We start from the raw sequence: 21578 nt of genomic DNA, 5'->3' as shown, positions 1-21578 counted from the left end.
GTTGCTCACCAGGCCATCTTCGGAGTTATCTGTTACGCTGGAAATAAATTATCTGCATCTCCACTGGACAAATATCTTCCATTTTTTTGCTTTATTTCCAAGTTTCAGCTAATTTTTCTGATAGAGAGTTGCTTCCCACACTTGATGATGTATCCCTAGTCATATGGCAGCCATCACTTCCACAAAAGAAGCTGGAATAAGAAAGAACCCCAAAGTGATTACTGCACCCATGCATCAGAAAGTCAGGACAATGTTAGTAGACTGGATTGTGAGAACTTTTAACCATGAATTGCCACTGTTACTATTCCGTCAGTGAATTGTAGGCTCCTTTTGTATTTCAGGGTCTCCTGAGCTCAACCATAAAATCACTCTAGGGCAGGTGGGGCTATTAGGGAAAATTCTTAAAGCTTATAAGCTTTTACTTTATTGACATATTTCCTTGAATGGGTCTGTGGTTCAGCTTCTGAGGGAATCTCTGTTCTCGGCAGGGCCTCCCTGGAGAAAACGAATTAGAGTGATTTCCAGGGGCCCCAACTTCCAGGAAATCCTGAAGCTGCTGTCATCTGGGCAGTGACTTGGCCTGGCAGCCAGCCTGGAAGAAGCAAGTAGCTTCTCCGCTGACTCTAGAAAAGACCTGGAGCTCCTATGATATTTCTTATCCAGTTGCTCTTGCAAGGAGGGTGATTTAAGGCTGTTTTTGATAGTGATTTTCTCAGTGATTTTTCATCTTCAAAAACGATGGCAGAAGGAAGCAAAGTGAGGGATGACTGTGCTCTCATCTTTGCGAGATGGGAGATGGGACTCATCTGGTCAAACTGGCTCCTGTCACTATTCCAGACTCTGTGATAAGGATTATGGCAGACTTTCCTACGACATCATCTTTTTTTTTTTTTTTTTAATCATTTGACAGAACATTTTTTGTGTTTTTTTTTAATTTTTATTTTATGATAGAGTGTAGTTGGTTTACAATGTTGTGTTAATTTCAGGTGTATGGCAAAGTGATTCAGCTGTACATATAGATATATCCATTCTTTTTCAGATTCTTTTCCTCTATAGGTTATTACAGAGTATTGAGTAGAGTTCCCTGTGCTATAAAATAGGTCCTTATTGTTTATCTATTTTATATATAGTAGTGTGTATATGTTAATCCCAACACCTAATTTATCCCTCCCCCTTGCATTTCCCCTTTGGTAACCATAGGTTTGTTTCCTATGTCTGTAAGTCTGTTTCTGTTTTGTAAATAAGTTCATTTGTATCATTTTTTCAGATTCCACATATAAGTGATATCATATGATATATGTCTTTCTCTTTCTGGCTTACTTCACTTAGTATGATAATCTCTAGGTCCATCCATGTTGCTGCAAATGCCTGCCCCATCATCTTGATATTCTCTCAGGGGTATCTCCAAATGAGATGCAAAGCAATAATTCAGAGGCTTCTTTAGCAAGACAGTTGGACCACTACATCAGCCACCTTGAACCGTGGTGGAACTAGTTCTCTACTGCTCCACAATTCTGTGGGCAACAGAAACAGGCACAATTCAATTGCTTGCTTGTTTCCTTCGCCTCCCTCTGAATTGTAAATAATAACCAAATGGGGATTTCCATAGAACATCCATATAGTGCTCTAAATGGGCAAAATCTTGTGCCCTGCCACCATTCTGCTAAAAAGAAGGCAAATGTTTGTTTTTGGTCTGTAGTCTTGGGAAAAAAAAACAGTCTTTGCAGAAAACCCATACATACTCCAACCCACCCCACAGGCACAAACATGCTGATTCTGGGAAAAGTGTTTGCTAATATCCAAATACCACATATATTAATAAAGAATTTTTAGACATATACATAATTCTATAACAAGGAGTTTCATTTGAAACTTGAAATAATAAATAATTTCTTAAATGCCTCTAAAAAAGATAAGCAGGATTATGCATGATATACATAATAAATGAAAGTATTTATTTTAAATTATACAGTCAGTACACAAATACATGTTTGCTGTAAAATTATTCAATAATAATCTTAGGGCTCTTCTTAGAGACGACCAATATTAGCCTAGCATGACACTTTCGAGGCATCAAAGTAGTTACATACATTTAACTACCCTTAGGAAACACCATACAATGTTAATTATTTGTGGACATATTTACTTAATCAATATACTTCTATGTATTATACCACAGCTTGCTTTCTGTATTTTTGTTTTCGTTTGCTTTTTTACTTAACATATGCCATGGGAAACTTAGCATGTCTGTATAAATATCATATTATTTTAAACTGCTATATAATATTTTATCTAATATTTTTAGTTTTTGTGTCATTGTTTTGTTTGTTGTCATTTTAATGTTTTTATTGCATGTGGAATTTTTTTAAGGTTTTGAGGTAGGATTGTAATTTTATTTATTTCCCCAAATATTATTTGTCATCTCCATTTATTTCATGGTTCCTCTTTTACCTAGTTACTTGGACCTCCAGTATATATTATAAGGTTTAAAATCTCTCTGTGTAAAGAATGTGTTTCTGAATTTCCCACTCTATGTTTTATTTACATAGTTGTTCCCACTCTATGTTTTATTAAAACTATGTTTTATTTACATAGTTTTTTTCCCAGGTGCTATGACAACATCATACTTACAGAACATATTTAAAAATTTTTTTTAATACTTTAATACTTTAATAATCATTAAGGTATACATAATCATAACTATAACAACTGTACATTTTGATGTTTATCAGAAATGAATTTTACATAACAAAAAGAAAGAAGCTGCCAGGGCAGCACAATTGCAGTCTCTACCCCAGGCAGCAGACACTGGGTACAGAACATATTTTGATCTTGATTAGGACAATCCCCCCCATCGACCCCACAAACACACCTGACTCCTTTTCTTAACACTCTGTTAACTATTATCAACCACCTTCTTTATGGATTTAGAATTAGCTTTTCATGTTCTATGAAAATAATTTTTCTTGAATGTTACGAATTTTCTTGGGTTATTGATTGGGATTGTATTGCATTAAAGGAAATAATTATACATTGCTAAATTATATGGAAGCATGTTCCATCTCTTTATTTATTCTTTCTGAGCCAAGGTAAATTTTTACTACTTTCTTTTTTATAACCATAGATCTTAAGTTAATTTCTAGATGCTTGGCTGCTTTTGTTGTTAAATAGGATTTTTTTCTTGCTATCACATGGTCTAATTGGTTATTGTTGCTCTATAGGACCATTATTGATTTGGTATGTTGGTATTTATATCCATCCACATTATTATACCTTCATTTTAATTGTAACAATTTGCCATTATTATTTTGGGGGGATATTATAGATATACAACTATATTATGTGTGCAAATAATGAAGTATTAGTAATGACTATGTATAAAGCCAAATTAAATATTTCTGGGTATAATCATCCCCCAGCTCCATTTGGAATATTTGTTTTAAAATGTGGGTAAGTCATGAAGAACCTAGGGGTAAAACAGGAATAAAGACACAGACCTACTTGAGAATGGACTTGAGGATATGGGGAGGGGGAAGGGTAAGCTGTGACAAAGCAAGAGAGAGGCATGGACATATATACACTTCCAAACGTAAGGTAGATAACTAGTGGGAAGCAGCCGCATAGCACAGGGAGATCAGATCGTGCTTTGTGACCACCTGGAGGGGTGGGATAGGGAGGGTGGGAGGAAGGGAGATGCAGGAGGGAAGGGATATGGGAACAGAAGTATATGTATAACTGATTCACTTTGTTATAAAGCAGAAACTAATACACCATTGTGAAGCAATTATACTACAATAAAGTTGTAAAATAAATAAATAAATAAATAAAATGTGGCTAAGACCAATGTTAATAATGCTTTAATGGCCCTCGATAAGTGTGGCTGAATTCTTCCTCAAAAGTTTTTCACAGCATTCATTTCTACCAAACAAATGAAGAAACAATTTCAATATGTTGTTAACTGATTCTAAATCATCAACAAACCCTTTTCCAGTTTTCTGAGGAGACTTGGTATTCTGTTTGGGTACCACAATTTGTGGTAGGAGTTAAATCAGAAAATGCCTGTGAAATGCAATAGGTAAAGGTGCTTGATAAGAATTAAGCTCTTAGTTCAAATTGGATCTTACTATCACTATTTTACTTTGTAGACATCCAGTTAGTGCCACCTGCATTATTACATAGTGTGTGTTTATTGATTCCTGTATCTGGCAAAACGTAACGAGATGCATGCCTTATCCTCAAGGAAATTATGTTTTGGAATTAAAGCCTCCACTAGGATTTCCTTCTGATACCAAGATTCTGCCAGTTGAAGGGGCAGGATAAAAACAGAAGATAACTGTTGGTTAGTGCATTTGTTTTTATTCAGCATATACATGCTAAACCTGCCCCCACTTTAGAGTTTGAAATCTAGATGGTAATACACTTGCACTTCACTCGACTCGACTTTAGGCAAAGTAGTTCATATAGAAAACAACTGCTGCAAATTCAAGAAGAGAGAGAGAATGACACTGCTTATTTTTGTGAAATGGGAGCCCAACCTGGCACATTCAACGTTGTTCCAAAAAAAGAGTTCAGCAAAGGAGTTTTGTTTGAGCATGTATGATCAAGACAGCACGCACATATGAGAAAAACAGAGGCTGTTATTCAAGGAGGGCCCAAGGAATTAAGACGTTTCTCTGGAAGTAATGAGCATTTGTCGAGCTGACACATGGAGGTTTTCTAAGACATGTTTAGAATGATGATGGTAACCTTTTTAAGAGTTGATTCATACCCAGTCCAAGGAAACATCATCATAATGAGCACACTTGATACCAAGGGCCAACAGAAGAGTCATACAAAATTGCTTCTAGCTAGGCTGGTGAACTAATGGTCTAAGAAGATAGATACATACATGTATATTGCTAGGTGGGAGAAACCATGTAAGAGATGAGAAAAAGCAAGTAGAAGCAGCACTTAGTTGTAGTACTGACCCAAATTGTTACTGAAAGTGGAGTCTGGTTCCTCACCACTTGAAAGCCAGTACTCGAGAGGCAAGGTTGGTGGAAATGAAAGTTTGCTTTTTTTCAGAGATTGGCGACTGGGGGAGAGGGCGGACTCATGTCCAAAGTGACAATCAGTGGGCAAGAGCTTTTAAAGGGGAGTTTCAGGGATTTATAGGTAGAGGGAGGGGCTACATGCAGAAACAGCAGAGTCAGCTCTGACCATCATCTTGAAATTGGTCATGCAGTGGTCTGATCAGTGTCATCTTGATTGTTTTGAGTACAGCTCATCTTCAGTTCCAGGATCTGTTTGCTCCTATTTCTTTGACACCAGTTTTCAGAATTGTGGCAGCTTATGTCATGGCTACAATCTGGTCATCATGTAGTTAAGTTCTTCAACCTGGTGGGGGTTTCAGTATCTACAAAACATCTCACAGGATATGGCTCAGAATATTATCCATAGCCCTTGAGGAGGAACTAAAGGTCCTTGACTTTGCTTAATGACTAAACAATTATTATTTTGTCCTGTTTGTTTTCCTTCGCTTCTGCATTTTCTCACTCCTCTGATTAAATTTATTTTTTGACTAAATTTTTCTACAGACAAGAGGCAGGCAGAGAATATGGGGGCAGGACCACAGGATCTTGCTCCATTTCACACTTGTCTAATCAGATATCTCATTTAAGGATTTTAGGGCTTTGAAGGTATTCAGGCTTTGAAGGTCAAGAGATCCCAGTCAGACTTCTGGCTCTGCCACGTAAAATCAATTTGATTCTTGACTTTGGCCAAAACAATCTCTCTGATGCTAAGTTTCCTCAACTATGTAATATCAATAATATGAAGAATAACTTGTTTCCCACTGAGTATTGAATGAGTTAATTATAAAGTTTCTAGCATACAGCAAGTATGTTTATTTTTTTTTCTTTTTTTAGAATTAGAAGCATTGTTCGGATTCTTAAACAGCTTGCAGTTTAAGTACAAGACTCCCAAACATGACTCTCATCTGCTTTGAGGATAATGCTACATTTATTTTTGTTCTTCTTCCAACTTTATATTAAACTCTAGGCAAGAAGGAGATAAAAATATATTAGAGCATTAGCTGAAAATTCAAATACCTGCAAGGGTCAGGAAAGCAGTCTAAATGAATGAAGTAGTCCTGGTGGGGAACGTGGCCAAATGGAAAGGGCATGTCCTGTCTTATAGGAACTTCTCCCAGCTCAGCTGGGCTTTGTCATGTAGGAAAGCAGCTTTATTGTTAACAGGTTTTCTGATTTTTCAATGAATGACTTACTAGAATTTTTTAAATAGTTCATGTTCTATTTAATTTAATTAATTAATTAATTAACTCTGTGCCAAGCCCAGTGCTAACATAAGGGCACAGTCTTTTTTTTTTTTAATTGAAGTATAGTTGATTTACAATGTTGTGCTAGTTTCAGGTGTACAGCAAAGTGATTCAGTTATACATACATATACTTTTTTTTTTCAGATTCTTTTCCCTTATACGTATTTATAAAACATTGAGTAGCATTCCCTGTGCTATACAGTAGGTCCTTGTTGTTTATCCATTTTATATATAGTAGTGTGTATATGTCAATCCCAAACTTCTAATTTATTCCTCCCCCACCCACCCTTTTGGTAACCATAAGTGTGTTCTGTGTCTGTGGGTCTATTTCTTTTTTGTAAATAAGTTCATTTGTATCATCATTTTTTTTTAGATTTCAAATAGTTCATGTTTTAAAAACATTGGCAACTAACTAAAATAAATCCTGGGTAAGCAGAAATATTGATGAAGGGACGCATGTGTGTGAGTGCCAGTGTGTGTATTTGTGATTGCAGTGATGGACTAGAGTGAGCAGTGGAGAGTAAGGGGGAAGATGTGTGTAATACACCATATAAATACACAGGACAGGGCTTCCCTGGTGGTGCAGTGGTTGGGAGTCTGCCTGCCGATGCAGGGGACACGAGTTCGTGCCCCAGTCTGGGAAGATCCCACATGCCGCGGAGCGGCTGGACCCGTGAGCCATGGCCGCTGAGCCTGCACGTCTGGAGCCTGTGCTCCACAATGGGAGAGGCCACAACAGTGAGAGGCCCATGTACCACAAAAAAAAAAAAAAAAAAAAGAAAGAAAAAAGAAAAGAAATACACAGGACAGGAGGAGGTCCGAAGTTGACAGACAGTTGGGGAGACACTGTAGTTCGGAAAGCCTGGTGCACTGAAGTCAGGGCAGGGAGTGCAGGAGTAGGGTATGAAGAGGTAAGCAGAGGCCAGATCTATGCAGTACCAACTAGGCTAAGGATTTGAGCTTGAACCTCAGGATGTTGACTAGTCTCTGAAGGTCATTAAACAGGACTAGCAGGATCAAATGTTCACATCTGGTTGGTCTTTCTGATTGCTAAGTGGTGAGTCTGTGGAAGGAGTCAGGGCTGAGGGTAGTAAGATCCATTAGAAGGTGGTGCTGATACCGACCAGTGTTCTTGGCCTGCACCAATCAATAGAAATTGACTATAGAGGCCACACAAGAAATTCAGGCAAGGGTTTACTGGGACTTAGGTGGTTTGCCCACCCTTCGGTGGTGCTGTATGCAGGGGGCATGCACAGTGCCCTGCTTTTGCTCCCAGCTGTTCAGAAGTGGCAGTTGGTCTTTTTGTATCTTCTTGTCCAGAATTTGCCCCAGCTGCACATGCACGCAGTTATTTTTAGTCCCTCATAGTTTCTTTGCATCTGTTGCTTGAGGAGATGTTTGTCCAGGTGCAAGTACTGCAGCAAAGGGTCCCAGATCCCAGGTCCAAGCCTGTTTCAGTTTAAGGGATTCAAGTGGGGGTGAGAGGGATTCAAGACATGGCTCTTGGTGTGGGAAGAAGCAGATCAATTCAGAGATACCTGGGAGGGTATATCCACAGGACAGAGTTGGGGGCAAAGGGCTGTGAGTGAGAAAGGGGAGGGAAGATTGGGGCTGCCTTTCTGTACAATATTCAAGTTTCAGGGAAGATTCTCACCTCCATCAACACAATGCATAGTAGGTAATGTCAGAAAATGGAGAGTGCTAACCACCAGATTGGGTGTGTGTGGGTGGGGAGCATCTTTCTATAAGCGTTCTATTCTTGGTCTACAATATTACCACTCCATGAAGAAAGGAGAGCCTAACCTCTAAAGAATAAAAAGCAGTCAGGCAAAAATGGAAATTTAGTTCATTGTGCAATTTGGTTCATGTTCTTTGTGTCATTGTGTTTTATCAGCATCTAGGATTGAAAGGATCCCCTTGTTTGGGGTCATTCTCACCATACTCTATATGTCTCAAACATCAAGGAGTGTATTTCTGCCAGAAAAACCACCCCAGCTACTTCTCCATTTATAAACGTGTTGACTAAGTCACATGCAAGCAGATGTGCAATAGATCTTGCATTCTCCACCTCCACTTAGAAGAAAAATGGCACTAACAAGATTTATGAAGAGTTATTCTAATCCACCACAGGGAGTGACTACTAAATAAAGGGGAAAATAAAACAAAACATTTGACTACATAAATCCTCCTCTCTTTATTCTACACCATCTCTAGGAAAGAAATAATGAACCTTTCCCTATGATCTGCTTGTATTTATAATTGATTTATCTTGTAGTTAAAAGGAGATTTACTCACTAAAATTGAGACAGACAAGAGAAAGCAATGTGGGTTTGCCCTTCTGGCCTGCTTGGGTATCACTTATCAGAACTGAAAATAGAGTGGAGTTTTATCACTCCTTCAGAATAAGAGACTAGATTAATTCTTTAAAAACATTTCATTTCAGTCTTTTAGAGGCAGCCAATGACTACCATACATATATTTATGGGTCTGATGACCTGGTGTGATTTAGATAAGACAGAATTCTCCCTACTTCCAACCCTATTGCTAATTATTATCTTGTCCACCCTGCCAGGTTGACGTGCCAGTATTATTATTATTATTTTTTACGTTACAGTTTCATTTATTTAACTTACAGCTTTGTTTCTTGTTTAACATGATATTCCAGGTCAGAGATAACACAGTTGGATTACACATTTGTATCCACATTGATGGGAATACATTTTTGTCTGGTCATTTGCAAGACCAAGTTTTAATAAAATTGTAGCATGAAGGATTACACATAAATGAGGCTCAGAAATGAGAGATATGTACAGTAAACAAATGACACATCAGTACTGCCCTTGTTTTCTTTTTTTTACTATTTTTATTATGTATTTATTTATTTTCCACACACACACACACACACACACACACACATACACACACTGTATTTTATTTTTACAAGAGATAAATCAACTGACACCAAGCATTGTAAATGGATGACCCCAACAAAAGCAACAATGATTGCAATTACCAAGCACAAAACACACTCATACTATGTCATAATATTGACTGCCCTTGTTTTCTAACACCTTCTCCTATCTATTAGGACACTCTGTAGACCTTGAAGACTTGAGTGTGTCCTCCATTTATCCACCTGAATGGACTTGAGGCTAAAGCATTGTATTTCAATTAGAATTTGTGTTTTGTAAGGGTAACCTGGCCCTGTGTCTTCTCTGGGAGCTCCCAGAATTCCTAACACCAAATCAATATGGTGTTGGAATTTGGCTTATTTCTTGGCATGTTGTCTCTCCTTACACATTTTTTCTAATATCCTCTGATTTAGGTTGGTAGGATTCTAGGTTTCCAACAGTAACAAAACACTCAGTCACTTTGAATCTCCTCTGTTCTTAAATAATTTGCAACAAGCATTGTGAATCTCGCTGAAACTTTCGAGATATACCCTCAGCAGAAAGTTGGGCTGCAATTCTATTCCATATTCCAGAAGGAAAAATTTATTTTCTAAATAATAATTTGGGGGTAATCAATAGTATGTATATATATACAGCCTACTAGTTCTAGCCATTTTGAGGGCTCAAGAGAAGGGATAGTGAAGACCCATGATTACTAAGCCTTACCATGAACACATGAAATAGACTGATTCTTATTTTACAGATCAAGTTGCTGAGGCTTAGGGGATCCAGTGGTCATTATGTCTAATGGGCTACTGGCATGGAGTTTGACACCATGTCTGTCCGGTCCTAACATACACCTCTTCATAGTACATGACAGTCTCCTGCATAAGCTTTACAACACTCATTGCCTTTTCTAACTCAGTGTACCTAACCTAGCTTGCTTCTAACTTCACCAGAAGGACAATCCCACTCTGTACATTCACCTTCAGATAAATGTCTGCTATAGACAAAGAGCACATTTTATTTTATTTGCAAGGAATGGGGCCATCTGAAGTTTTGTATCTTAAATATGTCAAGTACAAGATTCCACATGAATCACAGTCTTTTATTTATTTATTTTTTGAGTGGGGGAGTTCATTCTCCAGCCAGGAAATACATGCCTTTTCCCCAGGTTCTTTGAATTCCTAATTCTCACTGGAAACTAATAGAAAAGCCCAACACAGGATGCCAACAGCACAATAATTAACTATCACCGGTGCTGATATTAAACCTCAAAAATGTCAACCCTGTACCTTATATATATTTTTTCCTTTTATTTTTCACTGCACAGGGGGAACATCATCAAGACAGAAAGGCTTCCTAGGATGCATACGCTCCTTACACTTGAATGGGCAGAAACTGGACCTGGAGGAGAGGGCAAAGGTCACGTCTGGAGTCCGGCCCGGATGCCCGGGCCATTGCAGCAGTTATGGCCACATCTGCCACAATGGGGGCAAGTGTGTGGAGAAGCACAGTGGATACTTCTGTGACTGCACCAATTCGCCGTATGAAGGGCCCTTTTGCAGAAAAGGTACAATAGAAACTTGTGTTTTCCCCATGTGCTGTGTTTTAGTGCCTACAGGTTGTAGTGAAGTCATAGGAAACCCATGCCCTAGACAGTCCTCATACAATCATTTACTCTTCCTCAGTTTCCCTCTCTTTAGAGACTCTGCATAGCTCCCTAACATAATTACATATACTCATTCTTCTTGTGTGTTGATACTGGCAGTCCAGTTGAACTGGATGGATAGGAACAGGAAAACACACTTGACGTGGCCTAGAGCCAGTTGAGCCCCGGGAGAGGTGGACTGTCATTTCTCTTGTACTAACCTTTCCATTTCCAATTTCTCCATCCACAAATATAATCAAAGAATCATAGAATCTAGCCCTGGAAAACCATTAGAGACCTTGAAGCCATTGTAAATCATTTTACAATATGGAGAGTGTAGGTGAGTAAGTAAAATCCACATCATGTATTTAGTAAAATCTCCCTGTTCTGCAGATGACATGAGTGGGGTCTGAGGCTTTAAAAGTCTTGCCCGAAGATTCACATTTAGTTCCTCAGGGGGCTGAGAATAGAGCACAGGAGTCGAAATCCCTGCCCCAGGGACTTCCCTGGTGGTCCAGTGGTTAAGACTCCACACTTCCAACGCAGGGGGCACACGTTCCATCCCTGGTCGGGGAACTAAGATCCCACATGCTGCACCATGCAGCCAAAAAAAAAAAAAAAAAAAAAAAAAAATCCCTGCCCCAGTGCCTTTCCACACACTCTCCTAATCTTATGAATTCATTTCACTGATAAAAGATAAATATGTTGGATATACACCTTAAACAAGGAATGATGGTTATGGTGTAAATTCTCTGGATCAATTAAAAATAACTACAAACTGTAAAAACTCATTATTCAGTATCCATATTTAGTATTTTTAAACTAGAAGGACAAAAGATTTGGTCTACTATCAATCTTTGCAGAATCTTTTAAAGTTTATTTTATTGATGGAAAAAAAGTTTGTTGACCAAGAATGTAAACAATATTTCAAGAGAAGCATTTAAACTATTAAAATAAAATGTTTTAATCACTTTGAAACACCGTTTACATACAAGACAATGATGGCAATTACAAATAATTCTTGTCAGTTCATTAAAACACATTTTTCAAGCACACCCTTAACAAACGATGCTTTATTTTGGTTCAACTTACTCTTGGAACTTAAAGACAGCAGGGGAGAAAGCACCCAGTGTTCTCTTTGAAGGACTATAATTTAAGCTCTTCATTCATTGACACTGGCCTCCTCCCCAATTAGTTTGAATTACTTGCTTTTTATTGCTGGGAAGCATTGAGCTCCTCAAGAGAAAATTAATGGTAGAAATTATAGGGCCAACAGAGTGTCGGTCCTACATGGGAGTTCGAAATCAAAGAGATCCCACCCCAGTAGGCTCTTCCTGTGAGCTAAAACAAAGTGCCCCTGCATTTTCACACTGGAGGAAGTCTCTGGAATAACTTCCCCTGAAATTTTGAATGCCACCCTTAGACTGGCCCCACAGCATAGAAGAAGCAAATGCAGAATAAACACCATCAAACCCAGTCCCTAAAATATACTAGCATTATTTTACAAGATCTATACCCAGTGTCTGTTTGGGAAAAAGAAAATAATGAAAAACAGTAGACCTCTCTGTATTTCTCCAGAGACATTATTCAAACATCTCATAGATCATCTTGCTCTAAATTTAGCCTAATTTCCCATTGGTTCCTTTCTCTGAAACAATTCCTATTCATTATCTTTTGCCCATGCCACTGCATCTTTTGACTGTATTTCTTGAAATATCTGCTGTGCTGTCTCCCCATGTTTTAGTTTGACAGGTATTTGCTCAGCCTTTTCAGCTTCCTTCATATTTCGCTGTGAACTTTTCCCCCATCTCATAAATCTAAGGAAATGATTCCCTTTATATTCAGCAGTTGCAAAGTATGTGAGATGAACCTTTTAAACGCATCTTTGAGCAATGCCAGTTGGCTCTGAGAAGTGTGGCTTGGGACTCAAATGGGAGCCCTTAGCTCCAAGATGGTCCTGGATAAAGCTGTTCTCTGTTAGGGGAATCTTTTATGTTAACTTTCCATGGCATGTATATTTTAGGGGCTGCCAATCCTGGAAATATCTGGTGTAGAATTAAGGACATTTGTCCATGACCAATGACTGGGCTAGAACCACTGTCTATTGACCCATTTTCTGTTTCTGAGTATGATACAAAGGAATGGTAATTACAAACTAGCTAGCAGTTATTGACTGCAACATTTATTCCTTATCCCCAAGCTAGGATGGAAGAAGCAATATTTGCATTTAACATGTAAAAATACTGACCATCACACTGGTTTAGTGACTGCTAATTAATGTCAGAGCTGGAGGTTCATCCAGCATTTTTTGATTAATGTTTCCCATTTTTGACCCTAATTTCATCCTGTACAGGAATGTGTTAATAGGATTCAAATATGTAGGGGTTTTTTTGTTATTGCTTTATGTATGTGTTTCTCTTTTTTTATTTTTGGATGTAATTTACATACCCCAAATTCACCCTTTTCAACAGTACAATTCAGGGGTTTTTACTATATTCACAAACTTGCATGACCATCACCACTCCATAATATTAGAATGTTTTCATCATCCCTAAAAGGAATTTCATACCCCTTAGGAGCTATTCACCTTTCTCCCAGTCCCTGGAAACAATTCATCTAACTTTCTGTCACTAGGAATTGCCTATTCTGGATATTTCAAAAAATATATAGAATCATACAATAAGTGGCCTTTTTGTGTCTGGTTTCTTTCACTTAGCATAATGTTTTCAAAGTTCGTCTATGCTGTGGATTTTTCAGTGCTTTACTTCCTTTTATTTCCAAAAGAGTATTCCATTGTGTGGATGTGCCACGTTTTGTTTATCCATTCATTAGGCGATGGCCATGGGATGTTTCCATTTATTTTGGCTATTGTGAATAATGCTGCTACTCACACTCATGTACATTTTTTGTATCAACTTATGTTTTATGTTCTCGGGTATATACCTACAGATGGGATTGCTGAGTTGTATAGTAATTACATGTTGTCTAACTTTTTGAGGAACTGCCAAACTGTTTTCAAACCTCTCCATTTTACATTCTTACCAGCCATGTATGATCATTCCAATTTCTCCACATCTTCACCAACACTTGTTACTATCTTTTCCATAAGACACATTCTGCTGTGACTGTGTGAAAGAATATCACGTTGTAATTTTCACTTGCATTTTTTTAATGACTGATAATGTCAAACACTGTTTCATGTACTTATTGGCCAAGTGTGCATCTTCTTTGCATGTCTGTTCAAATCTATAGCCCATTTTTAAACTGGGCTATTTTTCTTTTTATTATTTGGTTGTAGGATTTTTTTATATTCTGAACATAACTCTCATAATATATGATTTTCAAAATGTTTCTCCCCTTTTCACTTGCTTGACAATATCTTTTGAAGCACAAAATTTTTAATTTTTATAAGTCCAATTTATCTATTTTTTCTGTTAGTGGTGTTTTGGTGTTATATCTATGAATCCATTGTCTAATCCAATGTCATGAAGATTTATGTCTATGTTTCCTTCTAAGTGTTTTGTAGTTTTAGGTCTTACATTTAGTCTTTCATAAATTTTGAGTTAATTTCTGTATATGGTGTAAGGTAGGGGTCCTACTTTATTCTTTTGCTTGTGACTATCCAGTTGTTCCAATACCATCTGTGTACTTGTCTGTAGCCCACCTCTACCCCAACCACAATCTGAAGTGTCTAGGTATGACGGTCATTTAAATTTTTTGAATTAAAAACTCTAGATAATATATTTGGAATTATATTTGAAAATACATCTGGAAATCTAGAAAAATAAAAACCAAGCTTATCATTCAAAGACAACCATTAAAAAGGAGATCTGTTTTTCTTGTAGCTCTTTTCTTTGCATTTAGTGTAGCTGAGATAGTTCTGTCCATTCCATTTTATATTCTGAATTTTCTTTATTTCATTTCATAGGCATTCCTATATAATTCATCAGTTTTAATGATTGCAATATATTCCATCTGGTGGAATTGTTTCTGTGTATTTGACCTATTTTATCACAGAGCATTTTAGCATAGCAGTAGTAGAACTCTGGTACCAGTCCTGCCTGTGTTCAGATTCTGGCTCATCTACAGTCTACACTGTGTGACACTGGTTATGTAATTCAACCTCATGGTTCCTTGGTTTTCTCGTCTGTAAAATGTGGAAAATTCAGGAATTCTTCATGAAAGATTGTGATGGAAATTTAACGAGCACTTCACATAGCCATTGAGATAATGCCTGTCCTATAAAGTCTCAATAAATGCTCTTACTATTATTCTGGAATTTTAGATTGCCCCAAATTTTGCACATAAATAATGCTGTGATAAACACATGTATTGATTATTCCCTTAATAATGGAATTTCAGTGAAAAAATAGTATACATATTTGGGTAACTTAGCAATTGCCAAAAACCTGTTGAAAAAATTCTATAATATATACCTTCCTGCCAACTTATATTATTTTACTTTTTATTACAGAAAAGTTCAATTATGCATTATATTAGAAGGGTTTTAGAACTCCCATTCATCCATTATTTAGCTTCAACAACTATTAACTCATGATCATTTTTATTTCATCTATATCCTAACATCCCTCCTCCTATTATTATTTATTTATTATTTATTTACTTATTTATTTATTTGGATGTGTCAGGTCTTAGTTGCAGCATGTGGGCTCTTCATTGTGGCACGCAGGCTTCTCTCTAGTTGTGGCATGCGGGCTCCAGAGTGTGTGGGCTCAGTAGTTACTTGCCCCACAGCATGTGGAATCTTAGTTCCCCCACCAGGGATCGAACCCACATCCCCTGCATTGGAAGGTAGATTCTTAATCACTGGACCACCAGGGAATTTTATTATTTTGAAGCAAATTCCAGATATCACATCAGTTCTATAAATAGTGCAATATGTATTGTTAAAAGATGACACAAAAACATGTATCCACAGCTGTTTTAGTAAGAAAATTTTAATAACTTTTTAATAATATGAAATATCCACTCAGCATTCAAATTCCCATTTCTTTCATTTATTTTCAGTTTGTTTGAAGTTATTCTAAATTGCTTACAGCCTGACTGATTTCTATGGAAACGCTAGCCTATTCATTAAGGCCTGGTCTTTATACTTATTCTAATTCTAAATCTATTTCTATTACTATTCTTAAGCCCAGCTCTTGTTTATTGAGTTCCTACTATGTGCTGTCTCTTTACATCCTCTCTTCCAACCCATCTGCCCTCCACGAGATTGAATTCATCCCTGTTTGTGTATGAAAAGCCAGCAGTTGACGGGATCTCATGAGAAAGCAGGAGGAGGGCACAGACAGGGTCCAGGCCCATGTCAATCTGACTCCAAGGCTGCCTTGGAGATACACATCCTCTCCAGCACCACCCTGACTCCTAGCATCTGCTCTGAAGTCATTACACACTTTAAGGCCTAGTCAATACCAAGCTCCTCTTTCAGGTCTTCTCATGCTGCTCCCACCCACAGAGGCATTCAACTCTGGGACTCAATCTCTCTGTCATTCACACATCACTTTCAAGGCCACCTTCCATTGGTCTTATTTCTTTTCATGTGTGTCCTGTCTTCTCAGAATCTAATCAGCACAGTTTCTTCCACCAGGTGGGTACTCAAAGGATGTTGCTAATATTGGTTATCATGGCCCTAGAGTAGCATGATGGTCATTGGGAATAATCACCTTCAAGTGAAGATTTTTCTTTCATTTAGCCCAGTGGTTTCAGATGTTCAGATAAATCAATCAGAGAGCTTAAATATGATCAGAGAGCTCAAACTCTTAGATTATAAAAGAAAAGAAACTGAGAGAATAATCAAATCCAGGTGTTTTGCTGAATTTAGTTTTAGGTTGAAATTCACAATATCTAAATAAATAAAAATACAACTGGGGCTGGGGAGGAGGGAAGACAGAATTTGGTAGGACAGCTCTAGTTTAAAAAGTGCTTTTCATTTTAACTTCCTATCTTAAGTATAAGGAAAAAATGTAATTGAACGCCTGTATCTAATATACTATTCATGACAGAACGATCTGAATTATACTTACATTTGAACACACACACGAACATCCCATAAAAGCCATTACTCTGTTAACTAGGAGATAGTAGCTCAAAATGCAGACCAAATGTCCCCAAGGAAATTCACTTGAGAATAGTGCTTGAATCCAGTTGATGATCAACTAGAACACCCCTGTTGCCAGTTCCTGCACAGATCTCTGTAATCAGGAGGACCAATGATTTTCTAACCTGCATGCAAAATGCAGAACACTTTCTCTGCATCTTTAGTGAAAAGGAACCAGTATTCCCAGTCTGCTAAGCAATATGCATAAATATGCAACTTTAATTTTTTTGGCACCGTGACAGGCTGTTACAGAACGTTCACAAAGGTAGAACAAATTTTCAATGGAATTAGGAAGCAAAAGCCAGGTTTGATCATGTTCTAGGTGCCACCAACTCAATCAGAGAACTTCATGGGGAATTGCGGATACTCATTCTTTCAGGAAAAAGAGAAATTAATTATGCCAATATAGATTCATGTGTTTTTTTAACCAACAAAGACCTATTGTATAGCACAAGAAACTATACTCAATATTTTGTAATAAGGGAAAATAATCTGAAAAAATAAATATATATATGTATGTATAACTGAATCACATTGCTGTACACCTGAAACCAATACAACATTGTAAGTCAACTATACTTCAATTTTAAAAAAAGAAAAAAAAATAGATTCATGTCTAATGGGCTGTTTTCATAGCAGAAGTTTGTTGCAGATCCAAGCTCTGTTGTCCTACTGAGGAACTTTGCTCCATACCCTGTTACTGTGTAGAGATAAAATTGAAAGTAAACTTAAGAGCAGCCCTGATTCAAAGAAGAAAATATCCGAGCACTTGGATGCATGTGCAGTCATTAAACACATATATTTTATGATGTGCATTAATATGGGTTGAGGTTAAATTCTCTTCTAATATGGAGAGTCTGTGAGTTTAAACTACGGTGGTAACTCTCTTGAGCGCTTTAACATATCCTCTTGTTTATCCACCTAGAAATATTGTTGAGGGAGGTGTTATGTTTCCCATTTGCCTGATGAGAAAACCATCTCCATGGGTTTGACTAACTTGCCTGGAACCACACAGCTAGTATGAAATCAAAGGAGGCTTCAGATCCAGTGGTGAAACTGGATCCTTGCTGATTCCACTGAACTAAAATGATAGCAGTTGGAGTGAAGACATTATACAGGGAGGATTGGGTGATTCCTGCTCCTGCTAATTGAATGTCATCAGTCTGTAGAGGCTTCCCTTCCCAATGGTGATGGAAGATCTGTATCCTCTCTGTTGTGCCGTAGGAATTGTTTCCCATGGGAATGCCTATTTGCCAAAGTCTTTGCTCTTTTTTGGAATTGAAAAACAATTCCCTAGATATTTAAAATAATTGAGTCCAAATGGAAAGGGAGGAGAGATGAATTAGGATTTGGGGGTTAACCTTAACACACTACTATATATAAAAGAGATAACCAGCAAGGACCTACTGTATAGTGCAGGGAACTATACTCAATATTTTGTAATAACCTATAAGGGAAAAGAATCTGAAAAAGAATAGATACATATTATGTAAAATTGAAAAAAAATAAAATTTTTCAAAACCTAAAATTAAAATTTCAGGTGCTGTACACCTGAAACTAACAAAATACTGTAAAGCAACTATCCTTCAAATAAAAAAAAGTTGAATAAAATAATTGAGTCCAGGAATTGTATACCTATGCCTTTCCTACTCTTTCCACAGATTTCCTCTTCTCCATTCCCACGGGTCCTCACAATTTACCCAACACCATAGAGAATTACTTTCTTTCCCAATGTACTACTTTCAGTAGTTTTGAGCCCACTCAACACCCTCCTGAGCCATGAGAAAAACATAAACCAGAATTGTTAGGATTTCAGTTTTGAAAGTAAGATAATCCTGATGCAATTTCTCTCTACTATGCAAGAGGCCAGGACATCTCCTCTTTGCTTCTCGAGAAATCAGCCGGGCATGTGGCAGTTATTCCACAGATATACATGAAACTGGTCCTACACTTCAGAGTGCACATCTGAGCTCTCTCTTCTAGCCACACAACCTTGTTCAAGGTGCTTAACCTCGGCAAGCCTCATGTTTTTCATTTGTAAATAGATGTGGTGATTTCTGCCACTTCAAAATTATTGTGGGAAGCATATTCTATAATTCATGTAAAAACTCTCACACAATGACCGATACATAGGAAACAATAAACAAGCAATGCTGGCTCTCCTGAATACTCGACCAAATATTTTAATGTGTGCTTTCCCCTCTGATATTTTGCAGAGGTTTCTGCTGTCTTTGAGGCTGGCACTTCAGTGACTTACATGTTTCAAGAACCCTACCCGGTGACCAAGAATATAAGCCTGTTTTCCTCAGCGATTTATGCAGATGCAGCCCCATCCAAAGAAAACATTGCCTTCAGCTTTGTGACAGCCCAGGCACCCAGCCTTCTGCTCTGTATCAACTCTTCTTCTCAGGGCTACCTGGCTGTCCTGCTCTGCAAGAATGGTGAGTTCTGTTGGCATGAAGCCTGATGGAGTGTTATTCTGTGCTGGAGGGCCAGTACATGCCCTCCAGAGCTCTGCATAATTTCAGCTTTATGTGGTCCCACCTGGGCAGTGTCTTTCCAGATCTCCAGGCCAACCTTTGATTGTACTTTTCCTTTATGAGTTGCAATTGGTATTCAGGAGCCGTGTCAATTCACTGCTGAAGTCTCGAATACATTGACTTTAATTTGTTTCAACTGTGTAGCAGTCATTCTTTATTATTTAGTCTGTGCTGCAATCCATTAAGTGTAAAGGAGAAGATCATCAGCATATCTGAATTTCAGAACGACACTTGTCACATATATCCTGTCGTCTTTGCTGCAGAATCCTTTACTGAGGACTGTTAAAACAACTGGCATAAATGCAGGCTGTATTAATAAAAGCTGACTGCCTAGGTCTTAGAGAGAAGTAGTATGTGTGAGTCATAACCTTGTGAAGTATGGGGCTGGGTGCTGAGAATCAGATTTTGGAAAGAATGTGGACAAAAGGAAATATGTGAAGATTAGAATGATCTAGGGGCTAGAACACAATGAGTACAAGGACCGTTGAAGGACACCAGTTTTGATGGCTGTTAGCAGAAGCCAGGTTTGCTCTTCACACTACGTAATTCTACCCTGCAGTGATGAGGACAGTTTATGTAGTCACGACCAAGGACACTCAGATCAAACTCCTAGAGAACAGTTGGAACAGGCGAAGAGGGCAGATGTGGACATCTCTGTAGTATGGTCTCAAAGAGCACTTTCCTATGATTGAGAATTTCTTTGCCCCTCTTGTAACTTGCTATATAATGAGATGAGTTTGGGCCTTTGAACCATCCACCACAAGGATGGACTATGGCACTGGCGGGGAGCATACGGGAAGCTGGGGATACACAGCACACACTGTGCCCTCTCTAGACCTTATGTGGAAACTTTAGAAATTTCTCTTGCTCTACTTTTACTTGGATTTATTCTTCCTTATGTCATCTTGTTTTCCAACTAGGTATGAACTAGATAATGAAGAATGATATGTGGGCCTCAAGCAAGGTTCAAAACTGGTGGACCTGTGGGTTGAATCGGGCCTGATTTACAATAATAATAACAATGGCTAACTCTAAAGGACTCATTCATCCTAAAAGCAACATGGAAGGGAAGAAAAAAAGGAGATAGAGAAACTAGGATAATGAATGGCCATCCAAGACTGTCTGGTCTTGAAAGACTCTCCAAGAGAAAAGGAAAACCTTATGGGTTATTAGACCTCTTATTTATCAGCAGAACTCTGTATGATTAGGACCATTATAGCAACATGTCAGTTTTTAACTCTTGTCCCTAAAATGTCTCTGTAAGGTCAGTGAGGCTGGCTGAGGACACTGAGACATGGATTAACTGATTAACCTAGGCCAGCCAGTTAATTCATGACACAGCTAGGGCCAGATGCCAGGTCTCTAGATAGTCAGCCCAGCAATCTTTCCTCTAAACTAGATCATCCTGCTCTGTTAGGACTGGACTATAGTCAGATGGTTACAGAGCACTGAGTTGCCAGATTTCCCCGAAAGCACCTTTTGGGTGTGGTTCTGCAGGATCATGCTTATGGTTACAGACTGTGTAACAAAAATAACTATATCACATTACATATATATTACTCTGTATAGTCTATTATAATATAGATATTCAACTCTATGCTGGGCACGATTCTAATTAGTACAGGGCACTTAAGCCTCACAATAATCCTGTGCCATTACTGGTATTAATAGAATCAGTATCTTAGAGTTGTAGAATCTAAGGCATATAGGCAGACATTAAATAACTCACTTAAAATCCCACAGCAAATAAGGAGAGAGCTGGGATTCAGTCTTCCCTCCCCAAATCTAGTAGGTATTCTTGATGATAAGGGGTAAACTAAGTGTTATTTTTTGAAAGACAGCATATTTTAAATAACTTTAATTGGGAAGGCATTCTTTTCTTTTTTTTTAATTGAAGTAGAGTTGATTTACAATGTTTTGTTAGTTTCAGGTGTCCAGCAAAGTGATTCAGTTATACGTACATATATATCTTTTTTTTTTCCAGATTCTTTTCCCTTATAGGCTATTACAAAATATTGAGTATAGTTCCCTGTGCTATACAGCAGGTCCTTGCTGGTCGGCA

General features: G+C 37.9%; 1 protein-coding gene across 2 annotated transcripts in view; it reads left to right on the top strand.

The window, feature by feature from the left end:
• Window positions 1-21578, top strand: part of CNTNAP5 (contactin associated protein family member 5) — a gene marked incomplete at both ends in the record, with an annotated part of 875910 nt that overhangs the window by 747651 nt on the left and 106681 nt on the right. For both annotated transcript variants that reach the window (XM_079710301.1, XM_079710300.1), the window contains 2 exons: window positions 10541-10780; window positions 19193-19417. In XM_079710301.1, the coding sequence (XP_079566427.1) occupies window positions 10541-10780; window positions 19193-19417 (465 nt within the window). The remainder of the gene's footprint in view (window positions 1-10540; window positions 10781-19192; window positions 19418-21578) is intronic.

This window comes from Hyperoodon ampullatus, assembly GCF_949752795.1.
Source record: "Hyperoodon ampullatus genome assembly, chromosome: 8".
Taxonomy (NCBI): domain Eukaryota; kingdom Metazoa; phylum Chordata; class Mammalia; order Artiodactyla; family Ziphiidae; genus Hyperoodon; species Hyperoodon ampullatus.
Note: the sequence above shows the minus strand (reverse complement) of the source record. Positions and strands in the feature narration are given on the sequence as shown.